The 23259-nt window shown below is 40.9% G+C and overlaps 1 protein-coding gene across 3 annotated transcripts in view; it reads right to left on the reverse strand.

Moving 5' to 3' along the window:
* Positions 1 to 8260: 8260 nt before the first annotated feature.
* The window catches only part of SCAF11 (SR-related CTD associated factor 11), a 44473-nt gene continuing 29474 nt past the window's right edge, over positions 8261 to 23259 (reverse strand). For 2 of the 3 annotated variants that reach the window (XM_038180744.2, XM_072034132.1), the window contains exons 9-15: positions 22545 to 22634; positions 21203 to 21309; positions 14680 to 17238; positions 12638 to 12981; positions 9861 to 10079; positions 9352 to 9471; positions 8261 to 8999 (exon numbers count right to left, since the gene is read on the reverse strand). In XM_038180744.2, coding sequence (XP_038036672.2) covers positions 8871 to 8999; positions 9352 to 9471; positions 9861 to 10079; positions 12638 to 12981; positions 14680 to 17238; positions 21203 to 21309; positions 22545 to 22634 — 3568 coding nt within the window. In that variant the 3' untranslated portion in view covers positions 8261 to 8870. The remainder of the gene's footprint in view (positions 9000 to 9351; positions 9472 to 9860; positions 10080 to 12637; positions 12982 to 14679; positions 17239 to 21202; positions 21310 to 22544; positions 22635 to 23259) is intronic. The other variant, XM_072034133.1, reaches the window with a different exon arrangement.

Consider the following 23259-nt stretch of genomic DNA (forward strand, 5'->3'; position numbering starts at 1 on the left):
TTTTAGCATAAAACTAATAATTTGGTTGGGGAGGAGGATGGACTATGAAAAGAAAAGAAGAAAACAAATGGCTTTTTTGCATACTAGTTTTTGTGTAAGTACTTCCTGCCCTTTGAGAGTTAGTCTTAAAGCTTAGTTTAAACTGATGCTGAGTTTGCGTTGCAGTTTTACAACAATCTGCACCTAAGCTGGTTTGTTAAACCAAACCTAAACAAAAAAACCTCACCCACTCCATGTAAATAGACTGAGGGCAGAATTTAAGGCTTTGATTTTGGTTCAGGCAAGATTAAGATCTTTCCACTGACCTGTTCATGGGGAAAGTTTAAGTTTATGAAGATCATCATAGAATCATAGAATGGCTTGGGTTGGCAGGGACCTTAAGCCCACCCAGTTCCAACCCCCTGCCATGGGCAGGGACACCTCCCACCAGACCAGGCTGCCCAAAGCCCCATCCAGCCTGGCCTTGGGCACCTCCAGGGATGGGGCATCCACAGCTTCTCTGGGAAGCCTCTTCCAGTGCCTCACCACCATCTGAGTGAAGAATTTCCTCCTAATGTGTAATCTAAATCTCCCCTCTTTTAGTTTAAGGCCATTCCCCCTTGTCCTGTCATTATCTACCCAAGAGTCATTCTCCATCCTTTTTATAAGTCCCCTTTAAATACTGAAAGGCCTCCCCAGAGCCTTCTTTTCTCCAGGCTGAACAGCCCCAGCTCTCTCAGCCTTTCAGCATAGGAGAGGTGCTCCAGCAGCCCTCTGATCATCTTAGTGGCCCTCCTCTGGACCTGCTCTAGGAGTCCCGCATCCTTCTTGTGCTGGGGGACCAGGACCTGGATGCAGTGCTCCAGGTGGGGCCTCACAAGGGCAGGGACACAATCCCCTCCCTCACCATGCTGCCCACCCCTCTGTTGATGCAGCCCAGGCTGCAGTTGGCCTTCTGGGCTGCAGGCACACGCTGCTGGCTCCTGTCGAGCTTCTCATCCACCAGATTCCCCAAGCCCCTCTCTGCGGGGCTGCTCTCAGTGAGTTCTTCTCCCAGTTCATGTCCGGGATTGCCCTGACCCAGGTGCAGCACCTTGTACTTGGCCTTGTTGTACCTCATGAGGTTCACATGGGCCCACATCTACAGCTTGCCCAGGTGCCTCTGGATGGCATCCCTTCCTGCTGGTGCATCAACTGCACCGCTCAGCTTGGAGTCGTCTGAGGGACACCACTTGTCACCACTTCCTGGGTGAGGCCACTGAGCCAACTCCTTACCCACCAGGTGTCCCACCCTTCAGATTCACGCCTCTCCAATTCAGAGATCAGGATGTTGGGTGGGAGTGTGCCAAAGAGACAGACGGGCGGATGGCATCCCGTCAGCGGTGCTCAGAGCCGCCCCCCGCTGCCCCTCCACTGCCCAGCACTGCCTCCTGCCACCAGCCCCTGCGGGAACCACCCCGGCTGCTGCTTGTTCCGCTGTGACAGTCACTAACTGGGCGCCCTTGCCAAAACAATAATAATAATAATTAAAAAATTAAAAAATCCAGGATTAATTTAATTACCTTAGTAATGTAAGCATGCACATTGCTGGGTGATGTCTTTGGAAGTTCATTGAGGGGATGAGTGACTGATAACGCGTGGTTTGTATTACACATCAATACAAGAATACTACCATTATATATATACATACATATATATACACTATGTATGCTCCTATATATATACTATACTATATATATGTGTACACTGAACTATATATATATACACACAATACTATAAATGCATACTATGTGTATTTTATTATGTGTATCTTCTTCATTTTAAGTCACTTTGACTGAAAACTCTGCTCATTGCACCGGTGGGACAAGTGCTGGGGGCTGCAGTGAGCGGCAGGTCAGGAACTTAAAGAGTTGCTGTTTCAGCATAACTCCAAGCTTCTTCTTGACGAGCAGCATCATCTTGGGGGAAAACAAAAAAACAAAAAAACAAAAAAACAAAAACAAAAAAAAACATAAACAAGAACAAAACCCCACCGTCAAAACTAAGTTATACTACTTCCAGGTCAGACGTGTTTTTAAAGCAAAGCGATCTCATGTGTGTACAGTTAACGCCCTTCTTACGAAGAGTTTATGAGTGTAGCAGGGGTGCCAGTGGTGCCTCTCGCCCAGGCGCACTTTATTCCTCAGTCACCACTCTGAGTTTTCTGGAGGTTGTGAATTTTTCTCAGCATAGAGGCAGAATTTATTTGCTGCTGCATGATCCACTCTGCTGGAAACTGTTGCAGCAGGAGAGCAAGCATCGCAATTGGTGATGTGTAAATCAGCTCCTTCCCCTGTTAAGTTCTGGGCAGCTTTTCTGGTTGATGCAGTGCCTGGGGCACCCCGTACCGGGGCTGGGGCATGCAGCCAGCAGTGGCAATGAGCACCAACCTCCTGCTGCCTGGGGCAGAGCGTTTTGTTACTCCCAACTGTTCGCTTTGATGCTTTGGAGGTGCTGAGGGCAGTGGGGGCAGTGAGGGTTTTGAGCTCTGGATCCTTTTCAAGTGGTGAAGGACTGGAGGCTGAGTGCTGGAGACAACAATTATCGGCAGCTCGTATGTGCTGTTTGTGGCAGGATCAGCGATCTGGGCTTAAATCACTGTGGCTTCAAAGCCATCTTCACGTGTGTGCGTGTTACCGTTTGGTTTCTCTCACACCAGCCTTGCCATTCGTGCCTTGGCTTCTCCCAGTCTGTGATGAGGCAGCGAGGCTGGGCTGACACCTTTTAAAAAAGCAGGGAGAACTGATGGCCTTTTGCAGTCAATGGAAAGAAAGACAGAATTAGTGCAGCAAAACTCTCCAAAAGGGAGCGATGCTCATAGCAAGGTCTATCCACCTGGCGAGGGAGCCCTAGGGGAGAAAGAAGGCCGGGGCTGCCTGCTTTTCCCTTAGCAATTAGCACTTAGTCTTGGCCAATTTGCCAATGGCTGACCCCCAACACGTCGGAAACGTAATCCACTTACTTCATGCTGCACGTGGAGCCAGGCACCTTCATCCCCCTGCTCCAGCGAAGGAGCAGCTCCTCCCTGCTCCCTGTCAGCCAGCCACGCTCCTTCTGAGCCCCCCGCACTGTAGGCCCCCTGTGTGGAGGTCCCGATGGAGATTGGGGGGGAAAAGGGGCAGCAGAGTCACAGCTCCTGTCAGGGAGGCGCTGCCCCATGCGGGAGCTGCCCTCCTGGCCCTGAGTTGTGAAAGGCTGAAGAACTGGTGAGTAAACTCCAAGGGTTACTTTCTTCCCTCCCACTTGCTCTTCTCCCAAAGCATCTAGGAATCCCTGGCTATTTCTGATTTATGCGCCTCATAAAAACTAAAATTAGTGGTTGTAGGTTTAATTTCTGCAACATCTCAGGAGTAATTGTATGACAGCCTGCTGCCAAAATGCCTCGGTTTTGGCTCCTGCAGCCATGTTTCTCTGTGTTGGGTTCCCCTTTGGTTTGGGTTGTTTGCTGTGTGCAATGGCATCGACTGTGTCACTGCCATGCCCTGGGCTTGTGGCACAAACAGCCTGTGGAAATGAAGCTCTGGCTGAAGTCTTACTGCTGGCTCATGAGGCTCTGGGAGGTGTAATTGAGCAATACTGGGGGAAAAAGATTGTCAAGTTCAGTACTCCAGCTGGTGCCCTCTCCCAGACTCATCTCCTTTTTGTGCAATCAGTTATTTGGGCTTTTTTTCCCCCATGGGCTAGTGATTTGGTTTTTAATATTCATAGATGTTCCACTGATTATTTTGAAAGTTGCTGCTTCTAAGAACTCTTTAATAAGTGAAATTGGTTATTTAGCATTGTCCTTACCATTGTTTCCTTTTTAAATAAACTGTTTATGAATATTATAATACTTGATAATAATGAAAAATCTTCTACGGAGTGGTTTCATCTCTAGGATTCAGAAGGTGCAAGCCCATGGGGGGGCACCTTTGGACTCAAACTACTCATTTTACTGATGGCACTGATGTGCCACAACGCCCAGGATGTGTCTCCTGTGCAAGATACAAACTTGTGAGTTATTTATTTTTAATTACGCTCACATGCAATGATCTCTTCATGGCAAAACTGAGCAAAGATTTCAAGGGGATCATACAAGCAGGATCCAGCAGGGCTTTGGCCACATAAACCAGACCAGAACGGACCTGCCTCCTCAAAATTTCGGTCCTAATGCGCTGCCGCTGCACCTGCCTTTCACCCCACCTCTGCCCCTCACGTGGGCCGGTCGCCTCCAGGACCGGTCCCTCCCTGGCGGTGCGGGGTCGCTCCGGTGCTCCTCAGGCTGAGGAGCCTCAGGCAAACCTGACGCGGGCCCAAGCACTGCAGGAGCAGCATCGCACAACCAGCGCAGGGGTCGGCTGCCCACGAACTCGTCTCCAGCTGCAGACAACCAGCGGGGTGGCACGGGGAGCCACGTGCTGGCCGAAGGGTGCTGAAGAGCTGTTCTGGCAGTAGATGAAGTGGCGGTTCCTGCTGTTGGTGTGCCTGAACAGCTCATGGCCCCTGGCAGGTAGGTGGGCATCAGGCTGACTTACAAACCAGGCAATTAATTTTTAATTAACTGCAGTCATAGGCGTCCTTTCCAATCTGAATGATTCTAAGACCACGGAGTCCAACCTTAAATGGATGCAGTCAGTTCCCTTACTTTCTTCTTCAAGACCATCTTTTCAGGTCTGTCTGTCCATCAGCCCCCATCGCAGAGATCCTGACCTACGTGAGGCACCTGCACACTCACCAGAAGTGACAGACCCCGGGAGTGACAGACCCCTTCCTGCAGCCAACGTGCCCATCGTCTCGCTCACCCAGCTTCACCACACCAACTCCCAGGCACTTCACGCCTCCAAGTACTGATCCTCCTTCTGAAGAGCTCTTGGCCTCAATGGCTGGACACCTCTGAACCTCGCTCTCCGCAATTAACACCCTCACCAAGCTGCCTGTCTTGGCCTTTATTTCCACTCTTGCTCATCAAAGCAGTGTGTTCTTTTCCTGATCCCCCGTGCCCACTTCCAGCACACACAGAAGCAAGGCAGGGCCATCCATTGCCACCACAGATATCATCAGAGAAGGGCTACGAAGCTGGTGAAGGGCCTGGAGCACAAGTCCTGTGAGGAACAGCTGAGGGAACTGGGGTTGTTTGGAGAAGAGGAGGCCCAGGGGAGGCCTTAGTGCTCTCTACAGCTACCTGAAAGGAAGGTGTGGGGAGCTGGAGGTCGGCCTCTTCTCACAGGTAACTAGTGATAGGACCAGAGGTGCCAGGGGAGGAGTGATAGGCCTCAAGTTGTGCCAGGGAAGGTTTGGGTTGGAAATGGAGACATTTCTTGTCAGAAAGAGCAGTCAGGCATTGGGATGGGTTACCCAGAGAGGTGGTAGAGTCACCGCCCCTGGGGGCGTTTTAAGGAAAGGTTGGACGTGGTACTTGGGGACATGGTTCAGTGGGTGACACTGGTTGTGAGGGATAGTTGGACCAGATGAGCTTGGAGGTCTTTCCCAACGTTAATGAGTCTATGATCACCCAGCCCTAACAGCCAGAATCTAACAAAGCTTCTCTGAACCTCACACAGCAGGCAGGCAGCCGCCTTCAAGGACAGGAGGCTCTTGCACAAGCCCTGTGACAATGTCTGCATGTACCTGGGGAGGCACCTCGGGAAGTACAGCAGGCATAGTCCCAGAAAGTAACAAGGTGCTTGGAACGAAGCTCCCACCCAAGGCAGGACACCGTGTGCGAGGTTCCCCAGGGGCTGTTTGTGCTAAGCTGTTTGCTCAGTGCTCCCAGCAGCCAGCGTGTGGCACAGGTTTGAGTCCTGGCAAGAACCAGTGCCTGGAGTCACCACTGTGGCACTTCAGTACACGAACATTTTGCCACATGCATTTATTTCTCTTCAGCTCGCAGCATTTTCAGGCAGGCAAGGCAGGGTGAGGGCAGGGTAATTGAAAACAAAGAGTGGGGAAGAGGAGGGGGAGCCCAGACAACACAAACAAGATTAAGTATGCACAGGTATAGAAGTAATAGCAATTAATGCTGCTTTCTGAATTAAACCACTTGAGCCGGAATCATTGAAGACCAAACACAGACAACTGCCAGCTTAGTGAAAAGAATTTATTAGAAAATGTTAAGCACTACACAAAACTAGTTCTTAGAGTATTTTTTTTCAGTAGACAGCACTCCAGCCTTCTGCTACAAACACCGTATCGTGGGCTTTGGACAGCCACTGTGCTCCTAAGACACATCTTTAGGATGAGACATTCAAGCAGCATGCACAGTGAGACAGTGGAAGGAGTGCAAGGAAAATCCTTATCATTTGCATAAGTTCACAGAAAGTATACAGTTTTGTCATTATTTACCTCGAGGCAATTTGGACTGAATGAATTATTGATACCCCAGGGGCAGCAGGTGCACTGTGCATTCCCATCACTTGCCTTCAGTACTAGTGCATGTAGTACAAGGAGTTTCAATAAATAGAAATACAGTTCTCACACTATTTTAACAAAAACATGACTACAGGGTTAAGGTACGTGCCTTCTCAGGCAGTCACACCAACAGAGACCGTACTGCTCCTCAGGAAGAATAGGAGAGTCTATGTATTAAGGCAATGAATTTTGTCATTTTTGTTTTTTAAATTCAGCATAGAATTCGTAGTGAACTGCATATTTTCTGGTAAGTTCTGAATAATTTCACTCTAAAAAATAAAGTCACTAATCACATTCTAATCTATCCCATATTCTTCATTAATGTTTTGAAATACAGAGGAGCATCACTACAGTCACTGCCCCAACAACACGGCAGCACGTGACGGCTGATCAGCCAGCCCGGAGCAGCTCTCGTTTGTGCACTCCATCCTTCCTTCCCACCCAACTTCCACCTCTCCTCTACAAGAAAAACGAGACACGAACACTTATCTGGCTCCTGAAAGGAGCTGTATAGCAAGGCTCAACTGTATAGAGTAAAAAGATATATAAAAAGTCATTAAAAATCCAAAAATTCGGAGAAGTAAAATGTAATAAAAATAAGTACGCACGGCGTGATAAACCAGGATAGACATAGCAATTTGCTACATTTTTCAAAAAGTGCTAACCAATTTTAGCTTAAAATAGTTCAAGAGATCATACAAATTGCTACCACAGTGTAAAACTGAGTATTTTGAAAAATCTAAAGCCTGTCTTGACTGTAGAAAATGTATTATAGCAGTCTCTAATTTACATAGCATTTTCATTTAGGCACACAAAAATAAATATAGACAGTCAGATGCTTCGTTAAGTCTGCAGAAAGTTACAGTTAAAACCAAGTGATCAACTGCTGTGACAAACATCACATTTGTACAGATCTCTCTCTGTATATAGCCACGTGTGTGTGCATGGGTGTCTATCCCTTAGCTCATCCTCAGGCTTCTGCAGAAGCTGCTTAGGAGGTAAGACTGAGTTTTCTGTCTAGAAAAGTTAACTTGAGGAACTACTGGCTACTAGGAGAACAATTATCAAAAACCTCTATCAATACTTTGTGTCAGGATGTTTATTCATGCTTTTGGGCCAGACCTTTGGCTGGAGCAGATGCCAGGCTGAGCCAACACTAAAGGTTGTTACCACGCAGCAGGACTGAAGGGGGAGTGCTGAAGTTTTCACTGGACCCTCAGAGAAAGGGGAAGTCTTCCTATCCCAGAGTAAATCCCAGAGAAAGGTTTCTTCCCTACTCTGAGCTGCAAGGATCCCAAGCTATTTTTCCCAAAAGGGGCTCATATTTGTCTCAGTATTTCAGCAATCTCCCTGCTGTGATCTCAGTAAAGCATGTGCTACATTAGGGGTAAGCATTCCTCTAGCATTTCTGATAACCCTGGATCTGCTTTTAAAATGCTTGTGGTACCTCTACGAACCTCTGTGTAGAAAAGTGGTCAGGGAAACAAAAGCTGCTGCACTTGACTTCACATTGTGCATTTTCAGTGATAGCAGTTTGGCAATCCATGCTACGTCCCTAGCTAACAAGGGCAAGTGTTACGCAGCCAAGCCTGGCACAACTGTCAGCCTCTGATCAACTGGGAACCTGGAGACAAATCCCTGCTTTCTTGATCCTACGTGAAATAACAAGAAACTGGTTCGTGCATCTGAACATCCAACACAGAGCAACTCCCTACACTGTTTCACTAGCTACGGGCAGGATTAGACTGGAACGTGGGTTGTCAGTGTGTAGTGATTGAGGGCTTTCAGCACATAAAAACTGATCAAGTTCATCCCCACTACCTTGAAAACAAATTGAAAAACATCACAAACAAAACCAAGCAGCATAACTTTTATTTGGTGTTACAACAGATGGCGCAGTGCCCGTGATTTTGGGCACTGAATTTCACTGTTTATGATTTTTCTTTTAAAAATCTAAACAGTTCTGTTCAGAGAACTCCATGTGCCTTTTTATATACACATTGTGACCCCTGCATTCAGCCTGTCCAGTTAACACTAGAAGTATCTGTCAAGGCAATACATTTTATCTTTGCTATAATTAGGGAGAAATCAAAAGAAAAAAATTAATCTGACTGATTACATGTACTGTACATACCTGTTCCAAAACCAATGTACTTAGACAGAAGTTTCTAATTTAATGCACTGTTATTCAAGTCAAAATGCTGTACACCTAAGTATCCACACAATCGTACATTCCTAATGATTCTTCTTTACACCTTTTACTTTTTTAGACATCTGTTTTTAAAAAGGAATAAAGAAGTTGCCCTGTAGATCTATATTTCTTTAAACAAAACATTATATACTACATTGAAAAATAATTTTATCAAAAGCAGATATAAATCACTGTCATGTACAGATTTCAGTTAACGGTTTATGTTGAAATTGCACTTTGCAGATAGAATAAAATTAAAAACTGAAAATGTGTTCTATTTCCTGTCACAGGAGACTGCCTCTTCTGGATTTTTCTTCCGAGAATGTTTGTATTTGTCTACATACGCTTTCACTAGATTGGCCACTTTTGCAGAATTAACTTCTCCGCTCTTGCTATGACAAACCTACAACAGTTTTAAAGAAAAATATGTTTGAAATCCATTTGTTGATTTGCCGTTGCTTCATATTTATTTTCCCAATACCCCAGGTTCCTACATCTCAGAGTAACTCTAGAAATTGTCAAAACTTCCCAAATACTTCCTAATTCCCATTCAACTCTTTCCAACAATAAATTACATATCCACAAGAGCTTCTTCAGCTTGTGGTAGAAGACAGACAAAGGTATTTTTGCTTTTCCTGTTCCCCCCCACTCCCCCGCGGCAACTACCAGTAGTTCCCACGTGGTCAGAAAACCCACCCCAAGCCTGCCTCAACTAAAACATACGCATTTCAGATTTTGTTAACAGATCAACTTACTTTATCCACAGCTTTCCGCACAATTTCTTTATATTCTTCCTTAGTGATGTCTTTATTTTGGTAGAAAGGCTTAATAGCTAGCTTGACCTCCTGTGCCGCTTTTTCTTGAATTAACAATTTCTGATGAAAAAAAAAACTGGAGTATTATTTTTTAATGCCTGCATAAATAATCTCATCGTCAATCACAAATTAAAACTTAACAGATAAAAATTACTATAAAAGACTAGAAAACTATGTTCCCTTACTCATACTCCAGCACTTGTGAGAGCTGCCTATGTTTTATTAAGAACGTAATGTTGTCCCACTGCAATTACAGTAATATCCATAACAGTACTGCTTTAAAAACTACTACTCTAAAAAGAGTCAATTCCCTGTTTGTTGTAGCCTGGAGCTGTGACAAAAGTATCACAGAGATGACAGTATTAAAAGATACACAGAGAAGAGGTACCATCAGTCATATTTTTAGTATCTCGAAATGTATGTGTGTATATGGACAACTCTGAACTTGCCTGGTCCTTCTTCGAGCTATCTGCGGTGGCTTCCACTGTCACACTTGCTTTGTTTTCTCCTGGTTTTACAGCTGGATTAGAGCTTTTGACGTGACTCGATGACGTTGCATTACCAGAACTTGGTCCCTGAACTGTTCCCACGTTTCCCAGGACTGCTGTTGGCGCAGGCAAGGCTGGAGCACTCATGTTATTACTCACATGAGCAGCATTTTGCATACCCTGTTTTAAAAAGTTATCAGGAGTTAAAATACATTGGCCTTCAGTATGACAACGTATCTTTCTGCATGTTTCAGCAGCTATTGAAAAAGCACCAAATGCTACACGCTTTGACTCATCAACTCGTTTCCATGCTGTTCATTATCGTGGAAGATACGGAAGTGATACCAGATCTACTCAAAGGGGAAAAAAAACATGAGAAACAAGGCATCCGCTGTGTTTTCAGCGTGGTTGCTAGAATCTGGCTCTGATGGAGATCCCAGCGATACAGTGTCCTGCAAGTAGATGTGGAAGGTGTTAGCACGTGGGTGAAGGAACCTGACAACTGCAGAACCTTTTTGTCACAGGAGAGAACAAGAGGCCCATAGCTGTAAATCGGATTAACACCAAAAAATAAAAGTCACCACCTAAATATACATAAAAAAAACCTTAACACATGCCTGCATTCATGTCTTATAATTACACTGCTTTGAAAACATTCATTGTCATGTTTGTCACTGGCTTTAACTTCCATGTGAATTTCAAACACGTAAATACCTACGGCCTAACACAAGGGAGGTGAAATGCTGGCTGAAGCACCAGGGTCTGTTCTTAAGGAAAAGCCATTTACTACACATTTCCAAACATCACCAAAGGGTACCATGAACACTGTTCAGTTTCTCAATTTCTTCAGAAATTGAGAAATGAAGTAGATCTTGGCAACTCCGATGGATACTGTTTTTGACAAAAGCCAGGAATGTTTCTGGCAGGCTACCCTAAATGCTTCTCCCCTGTTCCACCCCAAGTAATCAGCATTACTTTTTTCAAGTCTGTGTATATCTAGATGAAAAATAATGATTGAAATCCTGGGAAAAGAGGCAGATAATCAAACTGCTATTATCAGTACACTAAAGCTTGCCAGTTCTCCATCTTCGTCTTCCTTTGAACAAGGCAGGAAAGCTTGGAGCCCTGAAGAATTTGTTAATTTGTATTGTGCTACCACCAAGGACTTACTCAATGCAAGCTCAAAGAAAAAGCAGCAGGAACTTCCCATGAACATTCAGGTTCACGGACACCATTCCACAAAAGATAACAGCAACAGATATACCAGGGGCTTTCTTAACACATACCTGTATTTTGGAGCAGTACACAAATTGCTATACAATCGTACCTATTGCTGCACTAGATGGTAAATTTTGCAGAGGTTCACAGCCTGCGCTCTGTCTTCCTACATTTTAGAAATAAAATGTACTGGATTTCCAACTGTGAAAATATTTTAATTACAGACAGCAGGCACAAATGAAATCAACAAAGAATCTACAACCATTTTAATTCAAATAGTACCTTACTGTTTTACTTTCACTATTAAAGTATTTCACATGGCCTGTAAACCCATTCAGTATTTCCCATGGTACTTCGGTTTTTGTTTGTTTGTTCCTATGTGGGTGTGAATGGTCAACAGCAGTTGAGAGTGAAAAAAAATGTTAGCCATTTATCAATTAATTTCAATTTTTTTTTCAGAGACATTGCATAAAAACAAACGTTTAGAACTTGTTGTTCTAGAACTTTTTTTTTTTTTAATTTGGAAGCAAGGGGAAAGCATTTCAGGTTACATGAGGAGGCCTACAACAGAAGAAAAGCACAAACCTCAGTCAAACCCTTACAAATCCTTTGTACATCACAGACACGGCATTACATCTTGCATGGCCGTGCATTCTCTTGGAAGTTGTTCATTTTCCTTTCCCTGATATATCAACTCCTAATATAAACAGCTGTGTACAGGAGGAGCTCACATACACAAAGGCCGTTTTAAGCTATCTTGGAAGGCACAAAGAGTTGGTCTGGTCTGCCCCAAGCACAGCCGAGTTTTTGAAACTGGAGAAATGAAGCAAGAGTTAGGTCTCAAACAAAGCATACAAAACCAGGAGAATTGGGCAAGAAGCAGCAAGGAAAAGGTACCAAAGAAAACTTGGAAATTATTAACAAAAAGGCACAAAAGATTAAACAACAGAGAATGTGGCAGTGGGGGTGGTAGTGGTGGAGCTGCTGAGACAGTGACAGCTGGAGAATGGAAGTGCGGAACAAACCGATGCCATGCAGGACTTGATGATAATTTTACTCTGCTCAAACAACATCCCAACGGATGAGAACTGCAACAAAGAGGCTGAGGTCATTTCCTACACACTGCTGGAAGAGGATTCAAGGATTTTCTACAGCAAAACCCCAATTTTGAAGGGGAAAACTTGAGATTACCTTTTTCTCCTTAGTTCTGGAAACAGAGCAAGGGACAGTACTGAATAAATTTTTCAGTGTTCCATTACCAGCTGGAACATCTCATTACCACAAAAACAAACAAAATCAGTTGTGGTGTTATGTATTATTTAAAAGCTACAGCCCCCCCAAACTTCTCATGTCCTCATGTATACTTCCACTTAAAATTTGATGTGGGGTGGGAGAGAACAGGCAAGAGAGAAAGAAACTGCAAGTATAAATTTATCAAGTATATAGAATTAAATTTAAGAAACCCTTAACTCGTGTGTTGCCTCATTGCTGCTCTTGCCAAGGCTTCTGATAAAGCATACCTGCAATTGTTTTCCATCTTGCTGTGAAGCAATGTAGTTGACTTGTTGAGATGGTGGGGGTGGAGGTGGAGGCGGAGGTAATCCCTGAGACAAATTTGTGGGAGCAGCTACCTGAACGAGAGGCACTCCGGCGTGGAGATGCATGGGCATCGGAGGGTGGATGTTGAAAGGACTGCGTTGCATGTTCATCATGGGAGGATGGACACCCACGGGGTATGGAAACATATTCATGGGTTGGTGCTGTGCGTTCACCTGCGGCATTACGTTCATCTGCTGCTGCATCATATTTACTGGTAACTGAGAGCCATCACTTTGCTGGTTGCCTTGGTCTTTGAGGTTTGGATCTGTCCAAAGAAAAACCAGACCGTATGTAAAACTAAATATGTATTTTATTAAGCAAAAAGTGGAACCACTTGTCTAAACTCTTCACGAAGTATAGAGTATCAAAGAGATTTCTCTATATGAGTATTTTAAAGATACTGCACCACATCACTCATCACACAGCACTCATCACCAGACAAATACTAGTTTGAGTTTAAAAAGGTCAGCTTACTGTGGAAGCCTGCATTTTGAGTTTTCATTTTCTTTACTTGTTCCCACAGGACACCTAATAAATTGTTCCATCACAATGAAACAGGATCTCTCCCGAAGAACAGCAACACAACTTAACTTATCCAGCTTCTGCAATTTCAGAAGTTTAGTCTTATGTTATCACATACACTGCTTTCTGCTCCTCTTTGCCCAGGTTATACACACTCACTGTAGCCATTTCTGGTATCTACAGAAATACTCTGCTGCGTGTTTTCACTGAATAATAAATCACTCTCAACAAACTTCAAAAACGTTCATATTCAGAAAGAGTTGTTCAAAAACTTTGCAATAGTACAACAGATATAGCCTGGAAGTAAAAATAACCTCATGGGATGGCACTTCTTTTAAAAACATGGTTTTACTATCTCACTCCACCTTCAACAGAAGCTAAAATGTAAGATGTAGGCATAAACAGCGAGAAATCCAAAAAGTCAAGAAACTGGTTCTGAGAAATGGTTGATAGGTTATGGCTCAGATGCATTTCCCTTCCCTCAGAATCCCTCCCTGGAGAGCCCTCTCACCTAATTCAAATGGACTTAAAAACTTATTCTGTGCCCCAAGTCACTGCTTTTTTGTTTGTTTTCTTTTTATTATTATTATTCCCCCCCACACACCTAGCCTGCTTGCTCCAGTTTTGAGAGAACACTGCAATGCTCTCATCTGACTTTCAGGTTCCAAAAGTTAGAATGACTGTTACCAAACTATAAAACATGTTACAAGATGCACAGTACTTGCAATTAAAGGTTTGATAAATTTTCCTGCAACAAATTGAAGGTTGACAAAGCTTCCTCAAAACTAAGAAGCCTTTGATGCAGTTACCTTTGAAAAGCAGAATACACAGAATGAAAGACAAAGCAAGATGACAAGGGGGAAGGACAAGTGTTTTTGCTTTCAGAACTGGATTTTATGATTTTTAAATACAATTCACACCTGCCATTTACTTCAGAGCATTAATGATCTGTGGTTGTCTTCTTAGCTATTTAGAATCTGTCTCAACTACAGTCAACTGATTTTCTACCAAAAAGTTTATTTCTATTAGGGAGCTACCTTTTAGTTGTAAAATACTCAAAAATAATAAAAAACAACAACAACTAGACTGACATTTGGAACTTAGAGGAATTTTAATGCTAAAGTAGTTTTTTAATGCTAAAGTACTTTTGCATTAGTAAACTCCTCTTTTAAAAAAATAAAGAGGGAAAAGCTTATTTAGAAGCAAGAAGCACAAATCTATGTTGTTGATCTGCACAGTCAATTGCAAATCTCGTTGAAAAAAAATAATTCCTTTTTTAAAAGGTGGGCAGATGCTATATGTGCCACACACACATATTGCAAAGTGATCACAAATTCACCCCAGTTTATTTTGAAGAACTAACCAAGTATGAAGACAACATGAATAGAATTTTACTTATCTACTGAATTGCAACCAACCTTTCTTTTAAATCTATGAGTACCTTGTTCAGATGTCTCCTCTTCTTGTCTCATTCCCCATCCAGACTGTGGGCTTGGAGAATTTCGTCCTCTTCTGGAATAATAATTCTGCACATCAGCAGGTAAAGTCTTTCTCACAGCCCAGCTGGAGGCAGATGTCCACCCAGATCTATCAGCAGGTGTATCAAAAGAATAATCCTGCTCATTCTTATGTTTGTATGGCTGATGTTCTGAGAACCTTGTAGTTTCATTCCCAGAACCATTTGAGTTCCCTGAGAGAGGTTTTCTATTTTGCCAGTGATTTTCACTCTGGTCTCCATACATGAAACCACCTCTGCCACGTCCACCTCTGCCACGGTGACCTCTCCCTCGATTTGGAATCCAACCTGAACCAAAGTTTTTATTCCAACCGTGTCCTGAATTATCATGTCTGCTGTCTTCCCAATGTGGTTTGTCTCTCTCTCTGTTCCTGCCCTCAGGAACAGAATTTATCCTTTCCATTACCCAGTCCGGACAATCATTCCTCCGCTTGTCTGAAGAACATTGTTCATCACTGTTTTTTTCTGTATTGTCCTTCTCTTTAAGATTTTCATTCTGTTTCTCTTGATCACTTCTTCTGTATCGATCGTTTCCTCTGGGACTCCTCCAGCTGTCATTTGCCCATCTCTCTTTCCATCGAGGTGAATGACCATCCCTCTCATTTCTAGAGGATGAAAACCCTTTATTTCTTGTCCTGGATCTCGATCTCGACCTAGATCGTGACCGGGACCTAGACCATCTCCTATTTCTTCTCTCTCTATCACGATCTCTTCTTTGACTATCTCTATCACTGCTTCGAGATCTAGATTTTTGCCTGGGAGATGAATCCCTAGTTCTTGACCGAGAAGATGATCTCCTACTTTCCCTGACAGTCTCCCTCTTTGGAGATCGAGATGGCGCTTTTTTCTCATCTTTGAGTGCCTCTCTTTTTGGAGACCGAGATAAAGATCTCCTTCCCTCCCTAACAGTTTCCTTCTTTGGTGATCGGGAGCTCCTGTCTATGGTTCTCTCCCTTTTAGGGGATGGTGATTGAGATTTCCTGCCTTCTCTTCTAGAAGGAGACCAAGTTGTTGATGGAGAGTGAAATCTAGACCTTCTTGTTCGAGTCTTTTTGTCTTTTTTGAGTTCTGACTGACACTCTTTTTCTTGAGGAATAGTTTCATCTTTTTCATCAGAAGGCCCTGAAACTGATGTACAGTTTACTGCATCACACCCTACTGAGTCCATTTCTCCCTGCTCTGTTGTTTCAGCCGGTGGCAACTGTTCAATGTGAGGCTCGTTCTGGTCACTGCAAAATGAGTCGCAATCCATTGGTATCATTTCATTGTTATCTTCTCCAAGATGTTTATGTTCAGCATTTACCTGAGGTGACTCCGAAGTTCTACTCTCTTCACCTTCTGGCACAGTCTTCTCATTCAAGGATTGTTCTGATGTACTGTCTGTAGGAGTATTGCTTATTAATGTATCTGGTTCTTTGTCTTGAACAGTTTTAAAGCTTTGAATATTTGTACTTGCACACTCTTCTACTGTTTTTTCTTCTGCCCCAGAATCATCTATTTCTACAGCTTCTGTATGTTCTGTTTTTTCTTCTGCCCCAGAATCATCTATTTCTGCGGCTTCTGTATGTTCTTGCAATTTACTTCTTGGGCTCTCTAATGGCTGATCTTGTTCCAAAGGTTTAGGATACTCCAGCAATTCATTTTCTGGGCTATCTATTGACTGTTGTACTTTTCTCAAAGTATCTATGTTCTCCAGTAATTCATTTTGAGGACTGCACAATATCTGATCTGATTTTTCAGATGTTGCATGGTCACATACCTCATCTGTGGAACTTGCTCTTATTTCCATTTGTTCAGTAGTGTTTTCACAGATATCCTGATTCTTAAGATCTACGTTTTTTTCAGTAAGACCTTTTACTTCAAATTCCTGACTTTCTCCCCCTGAAGTTAGTACTGGAGGTTCTTGGACTGAAAAACTTGTATCTGCATCGCCTGAAGTGTCTTCATCTTTGCCATGTTCTCCTGTAGTTTCCTCAGTTTCCGTATGTTCATTACAGCTTTCCAGTCCATTGGCAGATTCTGTTTCTGCATCATTTTTCTGTGGAAGGCTTGCACTACTGCTTTCATTATCTGACTGCTGGTCTTTATCTACTGTTTGAACTGCTTCAGATTCAGTAGTGTCGTCATCATCTACTGAATCACTGGATGACTTTTCAGAACGTGCAGAACTTCTCAGTTTCTTTTTAGCCAGAGGTGTTTGTTGTTTAACTATTCTTTTAGACTTTCGTTTTGGAAGAGCTTTCTCTGATTCTAAAGAAGACTTATTCAGAGGCTGGTTGTTGCCATCAGGGGCACTGCATCCAGAACTGCTTGACCGAGGTGAGCTCCGAGACTGACCCAGAGTCTCATTTTTAGTGTTCCGTGCAGACCTTCTTCTAGGAGTAGTATTAACTGCTTTCCTTCTAGCTCCCCTAGTGCCAGATGAACCTGAAGCTTGTTTTTTCTCTTCTCCTTCTTGGGTACATGCAACAGCATATCCTTTGCCTAAAGATAAAGCAAAATACATTAAAGTTTAATAACGACCATTTACATAAACAGTGTTAAAAACATAAGTTTATGTTCTCCCCTTAAACAGATACTCTCATATAATGCAATGTAAGAGTCAGTATGAAACGCTGCCAGAGCTTAAGTAGCTAAATACCAGGTGTCCCCCCCAAACCCCAGTGCAGACTGACTCTTTAAAGAACAGAATCAAGCTAACAAAGTGACATGTTAGACATCTGAAGGCACATTCAGAGGAATACATACATGGACAGCATCTGCAATCACAATTAAACTACTACTGATATAACAGTATTGATATTCAAAGGCAGCCAGCATTTAAACCATTAGAAAAGCAACAAATGAAACACCTGACATTGCTAGAATATACAAATTCCTGTCGTAACATTCAGGCCCTGTTGGCAGTCAAGTGTCAATACTACACAAGTGAAGCTCGATACTCCAGTAAGATTTTCGAATGGCCATCATCAGTGAAGGATTGCATGTTGATCAGAAGTGCCAGTGTCAATATGATTCTCTACACGGTCTGAAATCAGATTTTGTAAACACTGTCGCAGATTTTAAGAAAGGCTGTGCACACTCCATGGCAAAATGGACAAATTCTGCTACAAGGCAGAGTCTTAATTTAAGATTAAATCATAATAGAAAAAATATACTTAAATTTAATACTGATTTTGGAACTATATTAATTAGAGATGTCCATTAATTTGTTTTATACTTGGTGTAGACTTCAGAAAGCATCAAGAATTTGCTGTTTAAATTCTCTCTTGACAGCTTCACTTTTATACATGAATAGTAGAAACTTACTTTTACTTAAGATTAATTGCAAAATCTATAGAAACTAATTTATCACATACCACAAACTCACTCCAAATTTTGTTTTACGTATTCTTAAATAGTTTACATAAAAAGATAGGAGTAAGACAAAACAGCACAAAATCCTCTTTCTACAACTTACTACTTTGTTAGCAGAATCAAAAACATAAATTGTCTATTAAATATAAACACAATTTGATCATTTTAAGAGAATTAACTCCACAAGCACCTCACTAGCCTTTAAAAGGCTAGAAAAGAGCACAGTACTATAATCATCTCTTCTTTGTCCTGTGTCTACACAGCAATTCAGATTCCCAACAGTAATTCGCCTGAATATGAAAAACATATCTAATTTGGAGTTTTGGAAGACTACTACTCAGATTAACACTTAAGATAATGAAAACCACTATTGATTGTATAGAAGGTATCTTGTATTTAAAAGCAAATGAGTAGTAGAGAACTCCTAAAGTAGTTTTAGATGACTGTCACTATTTAAAGCATCTTCTATGACAGCCTCCCCAGTAATTACACTAGGAAGTGACTACACTATGGTTAATCAGCAGTTACTCATCCACATGTGGCAGTCTCAAACTATGTCTTCAATACTATTATGATCGCTATGAAAACAAATCAGATATTAAATATTTGTAATGTCACTTAACATCTGTGATAATTTTCTTCAAGGGGGAAGAAATCAACTTGCAAGAATAAAAAAGATCAGAACAGAAGTGAAACATGGAAATCCTGACAGAGCTAAAAGGCGAATTATTATTGTGGCAGTTTCAAAGGCTACTTGCAAAATACAAGCAGCTTTTTAGCATAGCTTGCTACTTGTAAAATTTTCAAGAAACAACATTCACAAGCTTTGCACTTGGACAAACTGTTTTAGCTCAACAAATCTTTATTTTAAAGTACTTTAATCATGCAAAAGAACTGTATAATGTCAGCCTAAGTCATAACAGAATTTGTAGATTTAGTAATGTATTTTTAGGTCAAATTACTAAACAAGGTATTTATGTGCTAAGAGCATGTAAAAAACTGCAGCATCTACAAAGAAGATTTAGGCCATAGCTTTATGACCAGTGGTACTTGTATGCCTCTTTGGACAACTTTTCAAGCAACTATCAACTGCCACTCTGATGCTAAACTGCCTATTTTAGATATAACTAAGAGATGAGGGGAGTGTAAACAAGATGCTACAATTTTTCATGCCCAATTTACTAAGAGTCACAAGGTTATTTTCTCTTTTTTTTTTCCTATTATCTATTTTCTTCATTTCTCTCCTGTTTTTCACCTTTGCAGAAAGTCTGTGTTACCTGTTTCCTCCATCTTCTGCCTTTTTTTTCCATCTCATATATTTCCTGTAAAAGGAGAGCTTGCTCCCTTCTTCTTAACATATTTCCCATGCATCTCTTAACAGTGTTCAGGTTATGTTTCTCCTTGCTTTTGTCCTTAGCATTTGTTGTGCACCTTTATCCTCTCCTAAGCTGCTATACAAAAAACTGAACAGGGAAGGAACACTCACTCACAGAATGTGACCAAATCCTCAAAGGACATCTTCACATCCAATATCCACTAGTTTCACTAGGGAATTTGAAGACTCTGCCTCTTATTCCTGTATACTCCTTATTGGTAGGAAGTCTTCAAGTCAAATCTGAAGATGACTTAAAATTTTAGTGTGCACATATTTTAGTGTCTTTTTCACTTTGTCCACAGTATAAGTGATATACTTATATACATCAAAAATCTGAACTCTGGTTCAGATGTGGCAAAAACATATGGCAATATACAAAATATCTTTTTATTTGCTTTGTCTTTTTAGCATGGTAATTTTACACTTAAAAAAAAATCACACCTTTATAAGATAAGCATTCCATTTTGTCTTTTAAGTATTTAAGTTCTAACCAAGAAAAATGAAGAATTAATTTCAGTTCATATCTAAAATATTTTTCTTTTCTTTCTCTGGAAAGATTCAGATTCAAAATCTGATTCATTATCACTATTTGCACATCAATTACAGAAGTTATCAATGGCAATTAATTATATGTTCTAAATAGTCTAATGTTGCAAACTAATTTGGAGTTAATTTAAATACTCTTCATCTAGTAAGATTTTTCTTCTCTTCCGGTACATACTAACAAAGAAGCCTGACTGTATAAGTGAGAATGGGAAAGGAAAAATCAAGTCGGAGGAGCTAGCATACACACTTATGACTACTAAAACCAGAAACAGTTAAGCATCAGTAAATTGCACTGCCAAAACTCAGAGGCCTGAGGAAGTAACCTATCCATTTTTCACTGGCAAACAGGGAAGTGAAACAAGTACCTTTAACAAGAATGCATAATATTAATTAATAAAGTATCTTTTCCATCATCCTTCTACTTCTTTCCCACAATTCACTTCCTCAATTCAAGTAGGCCAAAAGAGACCCAAATCTCTCCTGCCTCTTTGCCTACTAGTAAAATGAAAGTAGTATAATTCCAAATTCAAAGAAGGCATTATCTCTGGCCTTAAAAACAGCACCCCTTTGTTCCCATTTCTTTGAATTTGTGCAGCCAGTGGGAAGAGAATCTACATTCTTGATGAGTACGGAGAGACAGGCAGTTAAAGCAATTGGAGAAAGCTAATTCTTTCTATATCTTGTCTTCTGCTAAATTCCTGCCAGATCCTGGCATCCTTCGCATGTTTTTGCCCTATAAAGCTTTCAGGTATACTGAAACAGATGCATATACTGCAGCTTCCTGACTATTCTTGTCCATCAGGAAATAGTTTGTAACACTGTATACCACTATGTATGTATGTATACTACTTTGTATACCACTAAAATATGTCAAGCAACTCAAAAGTATCAAAATGTAATTTAGACTTAATAGGAAGAGTTGCAACATGAAAGAAAATTTTGAATTTAGGAAGAGAACTAAGTTAAATAAAATACTTGTTCTTGGAGTGACTGGTTCACGTTTTATATTCCAATTTCAGAAATAGGTCAGCTGGTTTTGAAATACCAAACTGCAAAAAACATATTTTTTTCCCCTTTTAACTATAACTACATGCTTTGACTTCTGAGAATCGTGTTGTAATACTACTCCACATTAGCTATAAATAAAACCTACAAAAAAAAAAAGTTTACCAAAGTTTTCCAAAGGCCTGATATTTGCTGGAAGAATTGTCCCTGCCACTGTAGCAGAAGTAATAAGAAAGGTCTCAGCTTCAGCTCCATAAGACATTAAAGGAATTCTGGAAAATAAAATCATTAACATTAGTTGTTTTAGTTGTTTGTAGGAAGTTTTAGAAACAATGCACAAAACCATTACACAAGCATGACACTTCCTGCTCCATTACAGTTGAAGAGACAGTCAAAGTCAATAGAGAACAAAAGTTTCCTTTTTTCAAGCTTACATTAAGGCCTAATCTACTTAAACGGTTTGAAGAAAGCATGCTATGTCAAAGGAACATATATTTGGCTTTCTTCAAAGTCAAACAGAACTGTAACAAGCAGCCTACTCCAAATCAGTAGGCTATACCACTGGAAATAAAATCCTGATCTAGCACTTCAATGGAAGATCTGCCTTTTCTGCAGAAAGAATGAGAAACAGTCTACAGGTCACATTAATTTAGTCACTTTTTATTTTTTTTTCTTTTTAAGCACACTAAATATGTGTTTATTCAGATTCTCACACCAGAAGAACAAACCTGGTGGAAAAAAGAATTTTTAAATTACCACTAAATTGGAATGGAACTTCCCGTAAGGAAAAACATCTGTAAAAAACAAACCCACTCGTTATTTAAATCCTACATGCCATTTTAAATTTTAATTAAAAATCTCCTTTACTTACTCAATTTTCTTTAGTCTGCTTTATGCCAGAGAAATTTAGAGGTATGTAATGAAATTAATATCACTGACTGAAACATTTTTTTTTTTACATCTGTTTTTATGCTTTTGTCTTATATTCATGAAAACACACTCAGAATACTTTTTAACACTCATCTGCTCTCTGACAAAAAAAATAATTTTATGTTCTGTTTCATTTGATAAAATTCCTCTTACAGAAGAGTGTCAAAACCAACCCATGAAGGAAGTGTGGGTAAAAGGGAATCAGAATCGATCTTCAAGTAATGCAAATATACTCTGATTCTAATGATAGAAATAATTTAAAAAACACATTTACAGTACCTTCTGAGTAACAGAAAATACATTTAAGCTCTCATTTCTGTGAAAGAAGTGTCAAAGATGCATAAGTAGATGGAGTTGCTATGCTCATCGTAAGTATCAAAAAAGCACTACAATATACAGAAACTATTTACATAAAAATAGCATGCAGCAAATACAAAAGATTAGCAACTTACACACAAACATAGTTTAGTTTTACGATCAAATGATATTCTACCTGAAAAGCAATTTGAATTTAATCAAATTCCAAACTTGAAGTAATACATTAAGATCCATTGCACTATGAATACAAAACTTGTACCTTTCAACTCTAGCAAGCACAGATGAACAGGACAATTCCAGTTCTTGTCTCTTCTGCCTGATCACTGCATTGACTTCTGTGAGTTCTGTACTAAAATACAAATTTCACGCCATTTAAAATAACCTTGTCTGATTTTATAGTTCAATAACTGCTTCTATCAGTTACTAATTTTTAAATCTTACGACTTTCAACAGTTACCATGAAAGTATACAGGTATATGGTTTAGAGGGAAAAGTAAATATAAGAGAAGTCCCAAATAAACTTCTAGGCAGAGTGAATGCAAAACAGGAGATGAAATGTGTCTTTGGGGGGGGGTGGATTGAAAGATGAAAAAACTTTGTATCCCAGACAAATTAATACTGTCGTGTGCATGGCAAAAAGGATTTTTCATTTATAGACTGTTGAAAACACAGTATTTTTTTCTGAGTCTGTATTATCCAAATTATGTTATTCCAGACCATTCTTTATCTGTTCTTTTTCTTCTACCTTCTCAATCATAAATATTTGCCATGCTCCATCTTAGGTACTAGGTTCATTAAGCAAAATTACTTCATGTACATTTAAAGTGCTCCTTTTGGAGTCATGGTACAACAGGAACACTTGCTTCTGCTATAGAACAGGAGGTTTACTGTTAACAATTTTACTAACTGCTGTTGTAATACCAGGACTAGCACTTTCCTATTCAAGGCTTCAATTTTGCAAGGACTTTAAATAT

Source organism: Anas platyrhynchos, chromosome 1 (assembly GCF_047663525.1).
Source record: "Anas platyrhynchos isolate ZD024472 breed Pekin duck chromosome 1, IASCAAS_PekinDuck_T2T, whole genome shotgun sequence".
NCBI lineage: Eukaryota > Metazoa > Chordata > Aves > Anseriformes > Anatidae > Anas > Anas platyrhynchos.